General features: G+C 36.3%; 1 protein-coding gene across 1 annotated transcript; it reads left to right on the top strand.

The window, feature by feature from the left end:
* Window positions 1-7: 7 nt before the first annotated feature.
* Window positions 8-20,774, top strand: LOC135713217 (uncharacterized). The gene is made up of 9 exons (XM_065236328.1): window positions 8-136; window positions 3,263-4,135; window positions 4,608-4,745; window positions 13,194-13,284; window positions 19,008-19,376; window positions 19,438-19,882; window positions 19,939-20,014; window positions 20,136-20,220; window positions 20,276-20,774. Exons 1-9 carry the CDS (start codon window positions 23-25, stop codon window positions 20,716-20,718), a joined length of 2,634 nt encoding a protein of 877 aa, XP_065092400.1. The 5' UTR covers window positions 8-22; the 3' UTR covers window positions 20,719-20,774.
* The last annotated feature ends 66 nt before the right edge of the window (window positions 20,775-20,840 follow it).

Raw genomic sequence — 20,840 nt, 5'->3', positions numbered from 1 at the left:
GCCTGGCGTTTGTATCGTGTACATGAACTGTGACGTCATTGTTCGTCTGCTGATCCTAAACTCTCAAAAACGTGATCCAAATATAGAGCGCTATGTTCTTCAGAGCATCTGTGGAAATCATGATCTTTCACAAATGGTGAGTATATGGTGTAGTGTGTGGTGATGGTGGTATTTTTTTTCTGAAATAATTTGATTCTTAGAAGGGTGAAAAGTTCATTTTTTGGATGTCACAAAAGATAGCATGAATCTACGTTACGGTCAGCCAGTAGATGGAAATGATGTGAAAATGATAATGACGTTTTGCTAGCTGTCAAATCGTATTGAATATTTTTTAGTACATCATCACTTTTGTGGTTTTGGATTTCAAACCTAGGTGTCGCATGCACTGGTGCAGTTTTGCGTAGATTCATCAATAGTATGTTCCCATTTTAATGAGGTTTTTTAGATTAAATATCTCACATTTTTTACAGGGTTGTCCTTAACAATCTGGTGCCCTATTTTTTGTTCTATTCTGCATGCTTTCTTTCGAAGGGCCACCAAGCCAATATATATAAAAAAGTAGTATGTAATACGTAAAATTTTATCAGCTAGAACTTTGCTAAAGGCCATTTTCTGATTAAACTTTAAGCGAAGACAACATATCAAGGTACAATGGCGTCATCTGCAGCTCAAAGGTAAATGCTTCGAACGAATTTGATAGCAAAGATTGCATCCTCAGAAGAAAGGTTTGTGTATTTGCTAATTTTTCTATGCGTTGCTTCCACCATCACTCAAGCGCAGCGCTACTGTATCTGTCGCTTGGATTCTGGCAAAGTTGCCAGTCTTCTGGATATGAAGTCTTCTCTTCAAGGTAATTATTTATTAGTTGATTTAGAATCCGATAACTTTCTGAAATGATTAATTGACACCGCATCTTGTACTTATGACCTAGATTTGTTGCCCTATTGTTCGCGCCAAGTACATCAGTGTTACCTGCTGACCAGTTTATTGAGCATGTCAAAAGTATATCATCTTAATTAAATAGTTAATTAATAACTAATTATCCTGACGTTCAATCCAAATGCGGTCTTGAGCAAAGTTGCAGCTGAGAAAATTTCACATTACTACAGATAGTAAACTTTTCCGCAGATCATTACAGCGAAGAGCTAGTACGATGAAAACAAAAATTTAGCTTTTCGCATAGTAATTCTCATATAAACTTTGAAGGGTCAGCTCAAATTTTAAGAGAATTACCAGGACCCGATTTGAAATCGATTAGGCTTGGTAGTGAAAAATCGATATTTTTAACCACTCCAATGTATCCCCTTTTACCCTGTTTTAGTGAATTTTAGCTAAATAAATTACAGAACAACTTGGAATCTCGGCATAAGATAACGATGTTATACTTTGTCAAATTGTGCCCCGTTGAGAAAATATTTTCTGCAACCTTAGATCTGAAGTCGTAATGAACTCCTTTATCCATCTCCTTCTTTGCCTTGCTTACTTCAGCGATATGTTCCTTGAACTTCGTTTCCATATTAGATCACAATTTGGACTGTACATTTAGTAGACACTGGCTTTTCCAAGGCATTATTGGGTCCTTTGTTGATCCTAACAACGACTTCAGCTAATTATCCCTGCTACTGAATACTTAATCTAGGCCAAAACTCCTCAACTTTGAACTCAACGTTTTAGTAATTAATGTGCCCGTCAAATGTTTCAAATGTTCTGTCACTGGTGCAAGAGTTGTCATTGTCCGTTTCAAATGGTCCTTCATTTTTTGTCGATTTTTGCCTGAATAGTTCTGTGTTCTGTTGATACCCATTTAAAAAATATGAACCATTTCCTTCGATTGTGATTTGCATCATGTGAATCATGTGATGGAATGTGGCCATTGTGTTGATTAGAGTGGTTTGAAGAGCTTGGAATTACTCGCTTGATGTTTTTTGGTTTCGTATAGATTTCAAAATCGATAGATGACGTTTCCCTGATAAGGCAGTTTGCAATCTTCCTATTCTTAATGAGTGAACTTTATATCCTTTTGAACATTATTTATGACATCCACAATTTTTGGTAAATCTTCCCTCTTGACAATACTGAATATATCATCGACGTACCTATACCAACTTGCCTGAGCAACAAATGCCTTTCCGTCAAAATATTTTCTAGGTCAGTCATGAAATGTCATCAGTCAAAAATGGAGAGAGAGGATTTCCCATAGGAGGTCCATTAGTCTGTTGATAAAAAGTACATATAAAAATGAAATAATTGCCCACCATACAAGGACGAGTAAGCTTGAGATACATCCAAACTTTGTTTTTTTCAAATAGAATCCTCACGTCACTTTAGAAGCCAATCTTCCAAAAGTCTAATAACTTCCTTTACCTAGGGAAAAGGAGCTGTGACATCGAATGAAACCATAACTTCATTTTCCTGAATACCTTCCTATGCCGGAAGTTGACTTGTGAGTTCCTATGTACTGTTAACTGATCGGCTTGGAAAGGGCTTAGGCTGTTTTTGGAATTTCATTTAGCAAGTTTAAACGTAGGATATTTGGCTAAATGGCTTCCGGCTAGATGTGAGTGACCCATTGGAGGAAATGTCGTTCACTTGATTAAATTAGCAGCACACTTGTATTGTCTACACTAGTCACTACTTCAATACCCTGAATTCCTGACCCTATTCATATAGCTTTAATGGTGGTTGAGGAGGATATTTATTCCAGACGCTACCCGAGCAAAGCTGGAGATCAAATTGAAATAAAAATTTGCTGTTATGATGTAACTTATTTTGAATACTCCAGTTGATATCATTTTGGTTGACTTAACGGTTAAAACAGCAAAAATGAGAGCAACATTTTACACTGTTGAATCAAACGGAAAACTAATCCTGCTTTCAATTAAATCAATTTGATTGCTGATTTATGCTTCTGCTCAAATCTCACCCCGGGCAAGTCACGAATGACCTAAAATGTGCTAAACAAAACAAATAAACAATAATCGTTAGTTCAACAACAGATGAACTCAATTTAAATTTTCAAGAACTTCAAGTTAAGTTGCTTTTATTTAAAAATTCTTGACTGCATAATGAAAGCACAATATGATATCAGACTTCTGTCGCGACAATTTAAATCAAAATGAGTTTTCATTATGATAGGAACTGTAAACTTTAATATCGATTTGTTTTCATTTTTTAACCGGTTTTCCTCGGGTAGGAAACGGTGGAGATTTCTCAAATTTAATTAATCTGACTATTTTTCTCACGCTTTTTATTTATTTCGTAGGTTTGCTGCCCTGCTCTTCGTTTCTCTCAACAAACCACAACTACCTCTACGACTACACGGGCCTCAACCATTATTACAACCCCTGCTACTACTTCTGGATCATTTTTCTTTTTCTCAGACGCTCCGGCGTCATCACTCAGTACAAATACTCCGCTTTTAACAACAACAACCACCCGTCCTCTACAAGGTTCCTACAAACTGCCTACCAATTCTATTGATCGTTGCGGAATGTCCAATGCATCACATTCTAGAGTTGTTGGAGGCATAGATGCTCAGCTGGGAGCTTGGCCTTGGATGGCAGCCTTAGGATATCGTTCCAGTAGTTTCGATCTTACTGCCGGTCCAGTGTTCCTTTGCGGTGGAACACTGATTACCATCAGACATGTACTGACAGCGGCTCATTGCATTCAAAGCTTGCTCTATTTTGTCCGGTTGGGAGAATATGATATCAACTCCAACAATGACGGAGCTAATCCTGTTGATATCTACGTTGAAAAAACCATAGTGCATGAACAATATAACGAAAAAACCATTCAAAATGATATTGCCCTCATACGTTTGCAAGTCAATTCACCATCAACGGATATGATCAAACCGATCTGCTTACCGGTGGAAGAACCCATGCGTTCTGCTGATGTTACTTACTTTTCGCCCTTCATTGCCGGTTGGGGTACGACATCGTTCCGAGGGCCAACGGCAAGCCGTCTGCAGGAAGTGCAGGTGATCGTGCTACCAATTGATCAATGTGCATTCAACTATAAGCTGTATTTTCCGGATCAAGTGTTCGATGATAAAGTGCTGTGTGCTGGATTTCCCCAAGGCGGAAAGGATTCTTGCCAAGGCGATAGCGGAGGACCGTTAATGTTGCCGCAGGTGAGTGAGAGCCCAATTCTGCAACAATACGATTTTGGTTTCTGTGCATGGTGCTATGTAGGAAGTTGTGTATGAAATCGCTTAAGTGAAAAATTGTTACACATTTATGAGTAAGCTCTAAAACGCAGCAGAAACGCTAGACAAATATAGTTTCATGCCCATCAAAACCCTTCGCATCTGCGACGATGCGGAAATTATCGGTCAATCGCACATACATGAGAACGGTGTTAATTACGGGAATTCCCACCGGCCAATAGTGTCTCACGTGAATCATAACCATACCATTGAAGAATCATTCTGAATTCATGAGAAATATTTCTTTCATTGAAGCTTTTTTTTTTAATTTTAACCACTTCTATAAATGAAAAAATAATCAAGTTATTTTGTCAATTGCGTCGGTTTTTGAAAGTGATAAATATGTTCCTCCTCTGCATCGATGGTTTTATTCAATGATCATGTTTTCCTTCAACAGCATTCCACAAACGGGCAGTTCTATTATTTCAACCTGATTGGAATTGTTTCTTATGGCTATGAGTGTGCAAAGCCTGGTTTTCCAGGAGTTTACGTAAAGGTCAGTCCATACATACCATGGATCGAATCTAAGCTGAACGCCTGAATACTGCAAAACGGATGCATCAAGTTTTGATGACTAATTCAGTACCATACAGCTAGAGCAACCAGCAATGTCGCACAGGCAGCGGAAGTGTCCTTCAAATAAATTATTTTCTGTTTCTTCGAATGAAGTTTCTAGAGAATATAAATTCTACTGTCCTATAGCAGCAAGTTGGTAAGAGGGTGTGTGCGTCTGGCTTGTAGTGGTAATTCACAGCCAATTACGATTTGCATTCAGTAGCGACTCGGTGATTAATTTAGATAACAATAAGTCGTGATTCATACACTTCTCAATTTGATATTCGTATTGGGAACATTCGTTAACCTAAAGCTAGTGAAGCAAAGCCGTCCATCTTGGAGGCTATAAAATCCCTGGGGCCTTGTTTCCTGATTCAGTTGAGTTATCGATTTGCAAATATTCTCGACTTCCGAATTTAATTATAATTGGGACTCAATATACAATCCATAGCAAAACGATAAAGTGGTTTTCAAAATTTCGTAATAAATTGTAGTTTTGTTCCTTATCGCAGTATATGAAACTCGTATTTTTTTTATTTTTTCATTAGGGTGACCATTTCCATGTAAGGGTGGTCTAAAAAATTGATTTTTTTTTCAAACATGTCTTTTTTTTAATTTATAACTTTTGAACCATTAAATAATTTTTAAGAAAAATATAATGATATTAAAAAATTGAATTTTGTGTTGAAAAACATTGATTGTATTTGTTTTTATGGTTTTCATGGTTAGTAGACATAGGTTGCAATACATTTTTATATTTTTCCTTGAAAATTTAGGTTTTTTTACGCAACATATAAAAAATCAGCTGTTATTTTTTTTTTGTTTTTGAGTTATTTTTTTTAAGTTTTCAAGTTTCGGGTTTTTTCTCATCAAAGGATTATACCAAAATGATTACAAGTTCTGATACCATTTTTGCATTAATATAATTATGTGGCATGTAAAATCATACGCTATGCCCGAGACATTTTCCAACCCGAAAAATTCCTAGACCTGACTGGGAATCGAACCCAGCCACCTTCAGCATGGTCTTGCTTTATTGCTGGAGTAGCTATAAAGTAACAGAAAATCATGCTAAATACGACGAGAACTTGTTGAAAGCGATGCTATAGTATAATAGTGCTCATTTGAAGTAATCTTCTTTGTTTGGCTGCACCAAGTATTTTTTTATTAATTTCATTAGATATTTATGTAAGGATTGATAAGAATGGATTGAATTGATAATAATAGTAAAGTTAGAGAGTAAACCCATTGTTTAATTATTTTATTAATAAAAACATTAGAGTGGTATAGTGGTAAGCGTGATTACCTCTCACCCCAGCAGGCCTGGGTTCAATCCCAGTCGGCGCCGCCGGGATGTTCTGAGGCATAACATCTCTGATCACGCCTTCCTTCGGAAGGGAAGTAAAGCCGTTGGTCCCCGGTTCATGAGTTGATGGGTCGATAGGTAGGGTCCAGGTACGGGAGCTGCCTTCCTGGCGTCGGTAGCATTGTTGCTCAGCACGGAAAACAAGATCGACGGAAAAAAAACTAAGGAAAAAAAAATTAATAAAAACATTATGATATCATGACAAAGTCACGATACCTTACGGTACCGAAGAGGGAATCTTCGCCTTTTATATCATTTTCAGCGGATTTTTTTTTGAGATCCGTAATAATGTTGTACCGTCAATATTCTCTTTACGCCTTAACGACTAAATATGTAAACATAAAAAAACTTTTTCTCAAAATTTTTTTTTTTTTTTAACCCTTCACAAATTTGATAGTTAGGATCAATACTAACTTCCTGCGAATAAAAAACCGAGGTAACTGAAAGTTGCAAAAAAGTGTCTTCAGGCATAGCGTGATGTTCCCAATCTCATTTTTTGTTTTAGAAAAAAAACATTGACTTTCATCTTTAGAGCAGCGATTGAGAATCAGTGTTATCAACATAGTAAACTGTGAATATGCTCAAGAAACACTAGGCCGTATGAGTAAAGAAAGTAGAGTAAAGCCTCCAGTGTTTTTCTTGCCGGATACGTAAAGTAAACTTTTTTACGGCCCACTAAGTTAAATTACAGTAATCTCTTCACCCACCGCTGTTTCTCGGTTGTCCTTCGACCAATGCTAATGGTGTCAACCATAAATTAGTTATCTATAAAAAACCAGCTCAACTAGTTGAAGGATAGCCGAGAAATTTGACAACTGCCACTGTACGTCGACTGCTGTGTGTATCATCCTGTACCACTCACCCAGTTGGGAGCGTTGGACAATTATAACTGCGAATAATTTGATCAAATCTTATGCTCCTTAATGGTGCACTTTATGTTGTGAAGATCAGTACTTTAAAAAGGGAAACTTTTGAGTCAAGACAAGGCGTTCTAAGCCAGTTTAAGGAAAATGATGTACTAATGTCCACAACATGTACAGCAACACATCACATAGACGCCCTTATTCGCACTATCTATTCAGGGATAGAAGGATAATAAGAGTCATCGCAGTCAACTGAAGCTTGAATCGGATACCTTTGAAACCCACAATACCCGCAGCAACAGCCAACAAATGATGCCCTGTAGTATTTAGTTTTTGAGTATTGTTTCATTTATAAATGCATTTTATGTTATGTCCTGGTATAGATTAAATTTTTATTAAATGGATGGATCTCACCAAATATTGAGCCGGATCACAGTGGTTTGAATGCTCAATATCACGAACTTTTTTATTTGCGCCTTCAATGTCGGTTTTTTCACTATGGTGTCTTTAAAAGAGTTTTTGCATAAAATAAGGCGCAAAGACTAGTGATAGGTTTTAGTTCGGAACTCCACCACAGGCGGCGCTGCAAAATATAACTTTTTACATTTACAAGATAGGTATGTGGTGTCTTCAGCAAAGTTGTAGATAATTTTACTACAAAAATCTTTGCTGAACTCACAAAACCTCTATATTTCTTAGTTTTTGAGATACGTAGCGTTTAATATGACTGTTCAACGAAATTTAATTTTTTTCACTTTTTATAACATATTTAAAAAACTATAGGTTTTAGAAGACTATAATGTTCAACAAATATATGTATTTTATCACAATACAAAACTTTGTTAAAGACGTCCAAAAGGTATAGATTACACAGACTGAGTTATTGACAACTTTAGTATTTTTTTTTACATATTTTGTGCCCTCACAGACAAAAATCCGGCAAAATCCGGCAGGTGAATCTTGAATAGGATGAAAGCTTGTTCAAAAGTGATCTCAAATTCCATTGAAACATTTGTCCCTTTTAGTATCCTCGTTGATTGTTTTGTATTTTTAAAAAGTCGTTCCGTAGTTCAGTGTCAGCGCGCATTTGTCAAATACTGAATCAAAGTAGGCTCAGTGATAATATAACAAAGTTTGATCACACATTGATCGGTTTTGCAGCATTAAACGCATATTCCTTAGAAAATGTGAAGGTTATTTTTTCAACATTTCCGTAGCAGATCCCAAAAGTGAGAAAAGCATGTCTTTCAACAATGAAAGTAAGTACAACCATGTAGTTAATAAGGTATTCAGTGTTAATTTCCAATTCATGATATAAATGAGTTATCTATGGAAGTTATTTGTTTGTGACAATTTCAAAAATAGTTTAAATTATAAGTTATCAAATAAAATTTCAGTTGAAATCGACAGGCGAAAGCTTTTTAAACTGTGGAAAGAATTTAAGGGAAACGACATTGATAAATCAGACGTTGTGTCGAGAGAACTTTTTGACTGTTACGGCATTGAAACATAATCAATGCCGTAACAGTCAAAAACTTCTCTGGACCCAAGTGGCAGCTGAAATCAACCATTTTGTGAAGGCGACATGCAAATATTAAAAAAACTGTGGGAAACCCACAACCGGACTATGCTTGAAAGCAGTCGTGGTTATTTCGATAGCCCCTTCAAACTACCACAGAAAGCTGTTGATCGTTTCCCTTGTACTTCTGGATCTTCCCGTCGTGGAAGAAAATCTTTGGAGGTTGTTAAGAGACGCAAGACGTCTGCAATGCGGTCTAACTACCCAACAGATGAACTTGCATTTGCAACCCAAATGAAATTACGTGAGGATGGTAAAGAAGATACAGCGTTCATTGTAAAACAGGCAACGCAAACAACTCCGACAAGAGTCGTGAAAATGGGTTCGGCTATGCAATCATCCAAAAATGGCTTTGTACCCTATTCGGGGACGGAAGCTCTTGCGTTAATATTGGATCTTAATTTATCGAAAGACCAATACGAAAAGCTTCGTAATGGAGCTCTGGATCGGAATGTGCCTTTGTATCCGTCCTACTACAAAGTGCTGCAAACTAAAAAGTGCTGTTATCCCAATACAGGGTTAGTAGTTTCGGAAACGTCTGCAGAAGTGAAACTAAAGAATCTCTTGGAGCACACGACAATGAGGATTGTTGATGCAAATGCGTCCACGCTGTAAAAGTTTAGTGATGACGAATTGGAGAAAATGATGATTAAGTGGGGATTTGATGGCACAACTGGACTAAGTGAACACAAGCAAGCACTTGACGATGATGACGGAACTAAATCCGATGCAAATATGTTTATTACATCCATTGTGCCGATCAAATTGGAATCAAATGGGAACATTTTCTGATCCTCTCATCAGCAACTTTAGAGCATCTCGAGACAAGCCGATTAATTACCTCTGTAGCGATGCGAAATACATGCTTGATGTGGAAGAGAAAGATGAAAATGTTTTTGATAACAATATTGTGTAACCTTTGTTAATATTTTATTTTATATATTTATATATATGTACATGCATACAATGATGTATAACGTAATAAAGTTAAATCATTTAATTATAATATAATAATAGCTAACTGAAAATTATATATTACCTTCAAGTAGACTACTGTGATTTATGATTATGGCAATTACTCTGATGTCCGTGGTCAAGACCTTTTTGAAATGCAAAATAATCAACGAGGATACTAAAAGGGACAAATGTTTCAATGGAATTTGAGATCACTTTTGAACAAGCTTTCATCCTATTCAAGATTCATCTGCCGGATTTTGCCGGATTTTTGTCTGTGAGGGCACAAAATATGTAAAAAAATTTACTAAATTTGTGAATAACTCAGTCTGTGTAATCGATACCTTTTGGACGTCTTTAACAAAGTTTTGTATTGTAATAAAATACATATATTTGTTGAACATTATAGTCTTCTAAAACCTATAGTTTTTTAAATATGTTATAAAAAGTGAAAAAAAATTAAATTTTGTTGAACAGTCATATTAAACGCTACGCATCTCAAAAACTAAGAAATATAGAGGTTTTGTGAGTTCAGCAAAGATTTTTGTAGTAAAATTATCTACAACTTTGCTGAAGACACCACATACCTATCTTGTAAATGTAAAAAGTTAGATTTTGCAGCGCCGCCTGTGGTGGAGTTCCGAACTAAAACCTATCACTAGTCTTTGCGCCTTATTTTATGCAAAAACTCTTTTAAAGACACCATAGTGAAAAAACCGACATTGAAGGCGCAAATAAAAAAGTTCGTGATATTGAGCATTCAAACCACTGTGGGATGGCTCAATTTTTTTCCAACGGGAGCGTTATAAAACCTTTGCTTCATTCCTTTATTTAACGTTGATCTCTGTTACGCTCACCACCACACCACCGGCGCTGGCATATAAAACCTTTGGTTACGCTTTAAAAAACAACGGTCGACCAAATAAATCGCAAAAAGAACGACGGTTGTTAATATTTTCTTTTTCGTGTGATGCTTATTCTCAACCACCGAACAGCCGCGCCGCCACCGTTACCGAAATAAGTAAAAAAAAATCACAAACACAACAATAACATAACGTTATATCTTCATCAACTTTTCTCATGACCATTTCTGGTGATTCCCGATATCACAATCGATACGTAGGGGAAATGGATGTAATGTCGGCCTAAACGACCCTAATTTGGGCCCATTCATAAATTCAGCAATCGTCTAAATTTTCCATAGCGACCAAAAATATCCATAAGTACCGTCCCAATGACGCATTCATCTAGATAAAATTGATTAATAGCAGATCTTTAGCGATGGGCCCACTCTTAGATCCATAGAGCCATTTCCTCTACTACATACACTACACTTTGCCTTTTTCTGTGATTCGCGAGGAGCATAAATGACAGAAAGTATTTTTGTGCCGAGTATGCAATACAAATTTCTCTAAAATTCAATGTAATGTTGGATTTATTACATCCTATGCAAAGTTTCCATGCAAGGAAGGAAGTTTTTCCAAAACGCATATTTTTGTATGAAATCTTCACAAGATGATTTTCTAGACATTTGGAGAAACAAACTTTGTTCGAAAAATAAGCTAATATAACAAGTACTAAACTATTTTAAACACGTTGGAAACATTGCAAATTCTGCATACTTTTCATGCAAATCTGTAATAGAATCTAAACTGGGATACCGGACCATATTAATTTTCTTTTAAATATTAATTATACTTTGTTTATCAACTCAATCGTTCTGTTCAATACTTTTAGCATCTATGTGACAATTAAGACATTATAAAGTCGATTAATTACAGGCTATTTAAATCATTCAGCACCCTTCCCTATCGCGATCGGTTTTGTTGTGGCAAAGTGTATTAGGGATCAGCAGGAGGCAATCGACAATCGTGTTTAATAAATCACGATCTATAAATATTTATACAAATCAGTGTTAATCGATGCATGTTTATTCACTGCTTCGGTAGTGTTAACTGTGCCTTTGAGCGGTCTTTACCATTGTAACGAACACATATACTGATTGATCTCACGTTGGTTGCGGTTATCTGATTGAAAATCATTCATAAGACAATTATGCATTTAAATTACGACGTCGTTCCGCCGAACGTAAACAACAACATTGTTAATCACTTACTGGGCATTCCACGCTGTGAAAGTACTTTCAACATAATTTCTTTCACAGGTATTGCACAGCCGGTGATTTTGTTTTTGTGGCGGCGGATTTTCCAGGTGCGGAAAGCACCTGATTCATGTGATGATGATGGAGCGGATCAGTGCTATCTCTATTATATTGTACCTAGTTTACGACGATATTGACAAAACAAATTTCGTCACTATCACGAAATGAAGATGATCTTCAGAGGTTGCCGTGACATTTTTCAGTGACGAACATTTGCCTGTTTTATTCTTCGGCTAAATTTTTATCAAAACTAAATTAATTTAGCAAAATAAATCCATGCAGCGGTCAAAGTAAATACATATGCATCTACGTCCTCAACTGCATGACTAATAATAATGTGGATAAGAATGCCCAAAATAACACTTTTTGTTACCAGGTGAATATTTGTCACTGAATATGACTATCAAAGGCAAGATAATTGATGTAAACGGGTTGAAATATATTATATGTTTTCTGCGATAGTTTAGTTCAAAAGCTAAGAAACAAAGTAATCCAATGACGTTTAATTGTTTTTGGACGGAATTGAAACTCCTATGATGGAAGTGGAATCACGAAGCTTTTTAACAATAGTGCAACAATTTGTGATTCTTTATCAAATCTAACGGTACGTATGGAAAGGAAAATAAAATCAGAATAAATGTGCTCAGCATGTCGGAAATTAGATCTTAACCGTATGTAAACTAAGTCATAGGTAATTTGGGTGATCAATTTTGTGCACCGGCAGAAAAGAATAATTTGGAATTAATGCTTCAGGTGATATTCTAAGGTAGCCTTAGCGTGTGAAATTAGTAGTGCAGCAACCAAGAAGTGGTGCTCAATTTCATATTTTTATGTTTTGTGTAAGCTGACATTTGTGTTTTTTGAAATTTCACTCTACGGCTTCCTTAGAATATCACTTTAAGTTTTTAATGTTAACTAAGGGACCTCCTACCATTGCAGTAACCGATAACATTTGATTTAATATGGTTTTATTAGTTTATATAAAAAAAGAACATTGATCTACGGAGTCCTATAGTTAAATTTTGTTTCCAGCTTGACAAACGGATTTGATAAACCTCGATCGCCCAGTTAAAAAAGCCATCCTCCCAAAGCATTGACAAGCTTGCTTCATCGCACAGGGTTACTCTGTTGCTCATTATTGATTCATAAATCTCATCTTCCGATCTCCGCTACCACTGATTGTGTTCACATATTTGATAATGAGCGTCATCGGTGTTAACCTGAAGTTTTTTTTACGCTGCTCTCCTTCCCTCCAGTCCAGCTAGAGGAGGCCCGCTAATTGACTGGTATGTTTATGGCAGAGATAGACCGCGTTCGAGGCGGTGTTGGTGTGCGACGAGTTGTTTCCGATCCGCAATTTGTTTATACAGTTTTTGCTTAAAATTGATACTGGAAGAACGGGTTTAGGTCAGTCTTGCCGCGTCTTCCGATCGAGTAAGAACGAAACGTTCTGAGAGTGTTTCTATGAGTTTTGTACTGTTATGTGATATTTAAGGACGATTTGAAAATCCGGTTACGTGAGACAGTTTGTAAACATGTGGATCCAGAAGCTTGCGATATTGACTGTATTAGTAGTGCAAAGTGTGCATCCGCAAGGTAAAGATCGACATTTCGACTTTAAACCGTGCTCTGGTGTTTCGAGCGATTGAAATTGGCTTAAGATGGTGATTCATCTTACTACACATTTTAGCAATAGCGCTCTTAGCTTGCGAACGAGTCAAGATCAAGGAGAATTTCGAAACAGCAAGGTCGAAATAGCAGGATTTGGTCTATGCTGTGGTTGTGTGCAGAAAACTTGGATATATTTTTTCAACGGAAAGCCGGTTCGTGTCTTTATCGCATGAATTGATGTCTTTCGTGTGTTCATTCTGTGTATGGTTCGTTCGGTTTGTGACTTTTGGGCCTCGATGATAACCATAGGCGTGCTTTTTAATGGGAACAAAAAGTGTTGCTGCGTGAATTTATTTCGCGGCGTCTGTAAACGAATGACACATTAGTTACGTACTATTAGTTGGAAGGGGTTTTCTCGAGGTGTTTGTCAAAGCATTACAAACAGAATTGGAAGAGAGAATGCGGAAACACACGCGTTATTATAAATCACGTATTTGATTTATCGGTGCATTGGATATCGATAGCCTATCGAGATTGACATTTGTTTGCATTGCGGAAGGACGTATACTGAATTTATCTATTTAATGCAAAATAGCTATGTGCAAATATAAGAACCGTATTACTGTGAATAATGTTAAGATCTTTGGGTTGATTTAAATAGATTATTATGGAATTTAAATCTTCTTCTGCTTCTTTCTCGCATTTAAAGCTTATTGCTTTTCGCATATTAGCTTATTGCGTGCTCTCAACTTAGTTTCTAGATGCACTTTTTCACAGTTATTAATTGAGAACTTTCGATGCCTGTACCATTTTTGCATTAGTATAACTGTGTGGCAAAATCAATCATACTCTACGCCCAGGGAAGTCGAGAAATTTTCCAACCCGAAAAATTCCTAGACCGGACCAGGAATCGAACCCAGCCACTTGCAGCATGGTCTTGCTTTGTAGCTGCGCCTCTAACGACTGAACTGGGAGGCCGGCCAATTTATGGAATTTAAATGCCAGTCACGAATCTCAACAACAACTTTTATTACCCAAATAACAAGCAGGGTGTTGATAGCCTACAAGAACAGGTTTTCAGTTTGATGGTCTTCGTCAGGATTAGATTGCAATAGTTATTTCGGTTATTTGGTATTTGGGCGTATGTGTCAAGACTCGACTGAAGAAATTGTATTTCTTCGTTTATATACCCAACCGGAGAATGAAGGATTCTCTGTCAGTTTAGCGTAAAAGATCTAGAGAATCTGCAATAAATCAGCACATGTGCAGGCATATTCCGTAATGCCGTCGACGAAAGATATTTCATAAAATAAAATAAAATTCACAGTTGAAGATGCTGATTTCAAATAACAGACTAGAGTGGTAATTATAAAACAAATAGTTAAAGTTTAAAATTCATCTTTGCTAAATAATTTTATTAATTAAATTGAAGCTTTGGTGTTAAGTTTTCACTAAAGCTTCAATTAAAAAAATAGCAAAAATTCAATATATTTTAATATAATTATTTTAATAGGCTCATAATTATGTGGTCAGTGTTCACTCGGCTGTCGACAGAAGCAGGCCATAGAAGTTGGCGATACTGCCATATAATGAAACCGCTGGAAGCGGTTCCCGTTCTCATGGAGGAGGCTTTTTGGATAGCGGTTCTTGTGTTGTACCTTTTGACTATAGCTTTAAGATATTTTGTATAGTGAGCAAGAATCCTCGGCTCTGGGCCTTATTACGGGTGTCACTTCAAGGTGAAAACGAAATGAAGTGACCAGTTGTCACTCACGGTGAAGTGATTGCCGAGTAAATCAAATGGGAATCATTTCACCGTGAGTCATAAGTTGTCACTTCTCCGTGAAGTGACATCGGTATTAAGGGCCTCTGTATAGTTAATTCGGTTGAGCCTTATCAAATAAATCAATGAACAAAAAAATAATAATTTTGTGGAGGTTTTGAACGAAATATGAATTCAGGATTAGAATTGTGCGAATTTCTTCAATTTATATTTAGTACCTCCGGGATACCAATAAACATTCAGACGACTTAAAAAAATATTCATGTCCCTGAAATTTATAATCTATAATATTGACAGTTTCCTAAATGTATCCAATGAGAATTTTAATAACATTTCTAAGCATTTTTTGTAAACTCGCAATTTCAGAAGTTTTTTTTTCTAGTATCATGATCCCAACCGAACCCAACCCAACCGAAGTCTCTGAGTCTTGAAAGTTTGTCGCAATCCTGGACCTTGGAATACACCCTGTCCTTAGACTAAAACTTTGCTTTCCCAAAATTATCACAAAATGTCCTTGGTATCACCTTAGAATCTGGTTATCACGCATGGATTTTTTTTTCAGAATTCCCTTGAAATTCTTTTTAAATTTCCTTTCAGATCGTTTTTTTTTCTAATTTCATTGGAATTCTCATCGGAATTCCCATAGAAGAATTCCATTGGAATTATTTTAAGAATTTCATTCCCTTGGAATTCTATTCGGAATTTTCTTCAGAATCTACCTGAAATGCTACTCAGCATTCATTTGGGAATACATATGCTCAGAATTTCCTTCGAATTCTTTTCTTTGAAACTCGGAAGTTCCTTGAAATTATTTGAAAAGTATTAAGAATTATCCTTTTGAATAAGATTCCCTTGGAATTATAATCGATATTCCATTTGAGCATATATTTATATATATATATATATATATATATATATATATATATATATATATATATATATATATGTGTGAAAAATTGATATTTTGGTTGTTCTAAAAATACCTAATGATATAAAAAAATAAAAAAAATAACCGGTTTTTCATGTGTTTTTTAAGAAAATTTACGTGTTAAAACATTTTTCTAAATCATGATGGTAGAAAGTTGGGTATACAATACCGCAAAACCAGACCTTACAATTTTGTTTTTTTCCCCAAATTTTTAAAATGAGAAAAATGTTTTTGCACGTGTTTTTTTTTTTATTTTTTATATCCTTTTACCAATAGTTCTAGAAAAAACAAATCGTGCCAATTTTTTTTTTTCATTTTGGTAAGCTTCTCGTTAACATTGAGATTAGAAAAATCTTTTATTTAATTATTATCGGTAGTGTCAGAGTTATGCCGCGGATGATAAACTATGAACATGAGCATTATTTGTATAATAATTTTGAACACTTTACAACAACTTTACAAAAACTATAAAAGTGTGACCATGGATGTGCTCATAATTTATTATACAAATAATGCTCATGTTCATAGTTTGTCATACAAGTGTATTCGTGGCGTTATAGTCATGTCATCATTAAGTTCGTCGCAAGTTTAATTTACTTTGAATTCTCCTCTGAATGTCCTTACAATGTTCCCCGAAATTCCATCAAACATGCTTCAGAATTACCTCACAATCTCCTTCTTCAGAACTACCTAAGAAATCACTATAAGTTCGCCTTACAATGTTCTTCACATACTTTCAAAATTACTGGGAACTTTGAGACTAATTTGCTCAAAACTCCTTAAGAACTATTCCTAGAATTACTCTACAATTCTGCTCAAAACATCTCTCATAGTTGTCTACACAGGCTATGGCCAGCCTCTTATATTAAAACATCATTCTATTTTATGGCCCATTTTATAGTTTGTTGCCTCTATTTTGTCTTCATCTTCATTCGAATACAAAGTGAACGTTCGTTCCCGGAAGTGTGGATGACTGCTTCGGTAACACCAGTGCATAAATCTGCACGGTTCAGGTGTACTAAAACTTAACGCCTGTTTGATTTCGGTTTGTTTCCTAGTAACATATGTTGTTCTGAACTAGTTAGTGAGGCATGATTCTACGCTCCATCTTTACAGCTTCGTGGTAGATAACTCCTAGTGATTTGCTCACACAGGGCCACCTACGGTCAAAACAGGACTTAGTTTATATTTTTATAATTTTGCTCCGTGCTCAAACCCATGTGCCATGTAGCCGTGTACAAACATCGTGAATACTCTTGTGAACAAAATTCCACATAAGTTGAACCTGAACATTCGCTTTGATTTTTGGTACATGGTACATGTTTTCGTGAAGACTGCACAGCAAAAAATAAATTTTAATATTACATTCAAGAGGATGCACTTCAATCATGTCGAAAATCTTATGTAATTTTTATGGCCACAAAAATAAATAAATGCAGTGAAAGCAGCGTAATGTCAGTTCATGCAGTATTAATGAGATTTTTTCCTTTTTGGCAAGTAATATTACACCATACAAACAACGGAACAAACTTGCAACGGGCTACATGGACTACACTCATAAAATAATTCACATAACTTTCATGTGATCCCATAATTGTAAGTTGCACCACTAAATCACATGCAGGTTATCTGGCCAATGAAATCTATATGATTTCTCCAATAGAATATCTTATGCTATGTAATATTCAGATAACAATCATTATTTTTGTTATTGGAAAAAAATATTATGTGCGTTCCTAATAGAAACTAAGTGAAAAATTTTATCAGTGTAATTTTCTGCTTTGACAAAAAATATCTACGACCTCTGAATACCTCCGCTGATGGGGCCGAACAATGCGGTGAAGGCTAGTCGTTTGGCATAAAGCATAGTTGTTTGTCATAACGCATAGTCGTTATGCATAAAATAACATATAATAGTCATTTGCCATATTTGACGTTTGGCATAACTTTTTTGAAATCTCTTCCAGATAAAAAATTACACGAATAATAACTACACACTTGCAGTGCAGCATTTTAGGAATACTTGCCCACTCACTGATGGATCATAAGCACCTCCTGTAGTTAAAAAATATATAGGACACATTAGAAATATCTAGGAGAGTATTCACACACCACGTGGATCAATATAACACCACTACAATAAATATTATTAAAAGATTAAAAACTCATAAGCCAACTAGGTAATCCATCAATTCAATTTTCAAAAATATATTATCACCGGGTTACAAATTTTGCGTTTATCATGATTGTCATAATAGCATTTTTTTCGAAGAGTTTCCTCGAAGCCAATTTCAAGATAGGTACCGTAAAACGGGGTACCTTTGATAATGCGGGTAGCTTTGATAGTATAATATAAAGAGTAAATTTACTCGCTGCGCTTTTTCCAAATAAGAAACATTGGTTGCATATTGGAGCTTAAGGTATTACCGTTGGTATCGTATAAAGATTTTATATAGTATGTGTTGCATATTTTACAAACATATTAAAAAAAAACAATTTCCGTGTTTTCGCCTGTTTGAAAAAGCACTCAAACCATCACTTATGAAATGTATTTCTGATATAGTCATAACAAATTGAATGTTGTATTCTTATTGCCTATGTAGTTTTCTGTAGCTACTCATTCAATGTTTCATATTTTAAGAACTAAATTGTTTGAGTTTCACTCATTTTTTTTCAACATTCATCGAGCATTATCAAAGTAACCCCAAATCAAAATACTGAAGTTCGGTCACAAAACTAAAAAAAAACAGTGCATATGCTTTAATTTTCGTTCACCATATTACCAACGAATTAATTCTTGGATCCTCAGTACTTGTTTTAAAATTATAAAATTTGAAAAACATTAATTGCTGTAAAAAATATTTAGAATAAACTTTAAAAAACTACCAGTGTTACCTCGTTTTACGGTACATAAAAAACTGTCCATCACTCAAGAGCTGCTAACCATAATTGAAAACTTGTTCAATCGTATAACTTCATCGTTTTATCGATCCGTAGCTCGGTCGTGTTACACGCCAAATGGTGTCATAGGCGTTTGTCAGCCCTTGCCAAACTGTCCATCGCTAGTTCGGCTTTACCAGTATAACAGGACAAGGCAGACCGTAAATTTCTTGATTGCATCGCAACGCAGTTGTGGGAACCAAGTTAGTGGAGGTTATCCCGTTCTTTGCTGTACCGATGGAGTTCAGTACGACCAACCAACATCTACCAGTTCACCTTTTGTAGAAGTGCCAACGACGACGACGACGACGACAACTACTACCACCACAACCACCCCCAGGCCAACTACTCAGGCTCCGACAACGTTAGCTCCTATCTCCATAGCTGATTGCATTGGACCGGATAATCGAGAAGGAAATTGCCTTAGTAAGATTACCCCTCAGTATTAGCTGTGTATTAAATAGTGCAGCACAGTTTACTTTTCCAGGTTTACGAGTTTGTCCATCACTTTTGAACGAATTCTTGCAACGACAGAAAGATCCTCAATTTATTGGGTTCATCCAACAATCCAATGCAATTTGCAATTACATTCAGCCAAATGTTTGTTGTCCACTGGAAACGTATACGCCAGCTCCTCCTACACCGCCGCCAACCGTGGCACCACCAGAGCCACCTGCACCTGCTACTGAGGGACCTTCTCAGCCAAAGAATAATGCTATAACAACACTTCCCTCCCCAAACAGTGGATGTGGATACAGTAAGGTAGAACATAACAGAGTAGTCGGCGGAGTTCCGGCTGTACTTCATGGGTGGCCGTGGATGGCTTTAATTGGATACAAGAATGCTCTCGGAGAGGTTTCGTTCAAGTGCGGAGGATCACTAATCACCAAGCGTCACGTTTTGACAGCAGCTCATTGTATTCGCAGAGATCTGTAAGATTATGTCTTTATTAAAATCTGTTTTGAAATTCAATTTTGGGTGTTTCCAGGTCCTCGGTTCGACTTGGTGAGCATGACACATCCATCGATACAGAGACTAATCACGTTGATGTTGCCGTTGTGAAGGTGAGTAGGTTTCGCTATGATGCATTGAACTCGTGGATCGCCAGTTTTCAAGTTCACCCTCTTACTTCTTTATGGATTTAATTATCACCAATTTCATTTTCTTATTTGTTTCATCATGCAGATGGAGATACATCCCAGTTACGATAAGAAGGATGGGCACTCAGATCTGGCTTTACTTTATCTCGGGGAAGACGTAACGTTCGATGGTATATATTGCTCATTCCAAGGTTCAATGGACTTTAACTCGAACATTCATTTCAGATGCCGTGCGACCGATTTGTCTGCCAGTGAGCGAACCGGTCCGCAGTCGAAACTTTGAAGGATACACTCCATTTGTGGCCGGTTGGGGAAGGACGCAAGAAGGAGGCAAATCGGCAAATGTTCTCCAGGAGCTGCAAATTCCAATCATAGCCAATGGAGAATGCCGTAGTTTATATTCCAAAATCAACAAAGCATTCTCGGATAAGCAATTTGATGATTCCGTGATGTGTGCTGGAGAGCTGCAAGGGGGTAAGGACTCATGCCAGGGTGATAGTGGCGGTCCGTTGATGTTTCCGCAACGTGATGGTGTCGATTTTTACTACTACCAACTTGGGGTCGTTTCCTATGGTATTGGATGTGCACGGGCTGAGGTTCCCGGAGTTTACACTAGGGTAGCGAAATTCGTTGATTGGATCCAAGAAAAGGTCAATGAACCAGTTTGAAATTCTCAGGATAATGTTAATATGCAATAAAACAATTGATGTGCCGTATTTGTTTTAATTAAATTTGTACATTTTCATTTATTTCGAAGTATTTGATGCAGCCGAACATTAATCTTACTGTG

This window comes from Ochlerotatus camptorhynchus, unplaced genomic scaffold (assembly GCF_037179485.1).
Source record: "Ochlerotatus camptorhynchus isolate MF236.1 unplaced genomic scaffold, CSIRO-AGI_Acam_v1.1 ptg000546l, whole genome shotgun sequence".
Classification (NCBI taxonomy): Eukaryota; Metazoa; Arthropoda; class Insecta; order Diptera; family Culicidae; genus Ochlerotatus; species Ochlerotatus camptorhynchus.
Note: the sequence above shows the minus strand (reverse complement) of the source record. Positions and strands in the feature narration are given on the sequence as shown.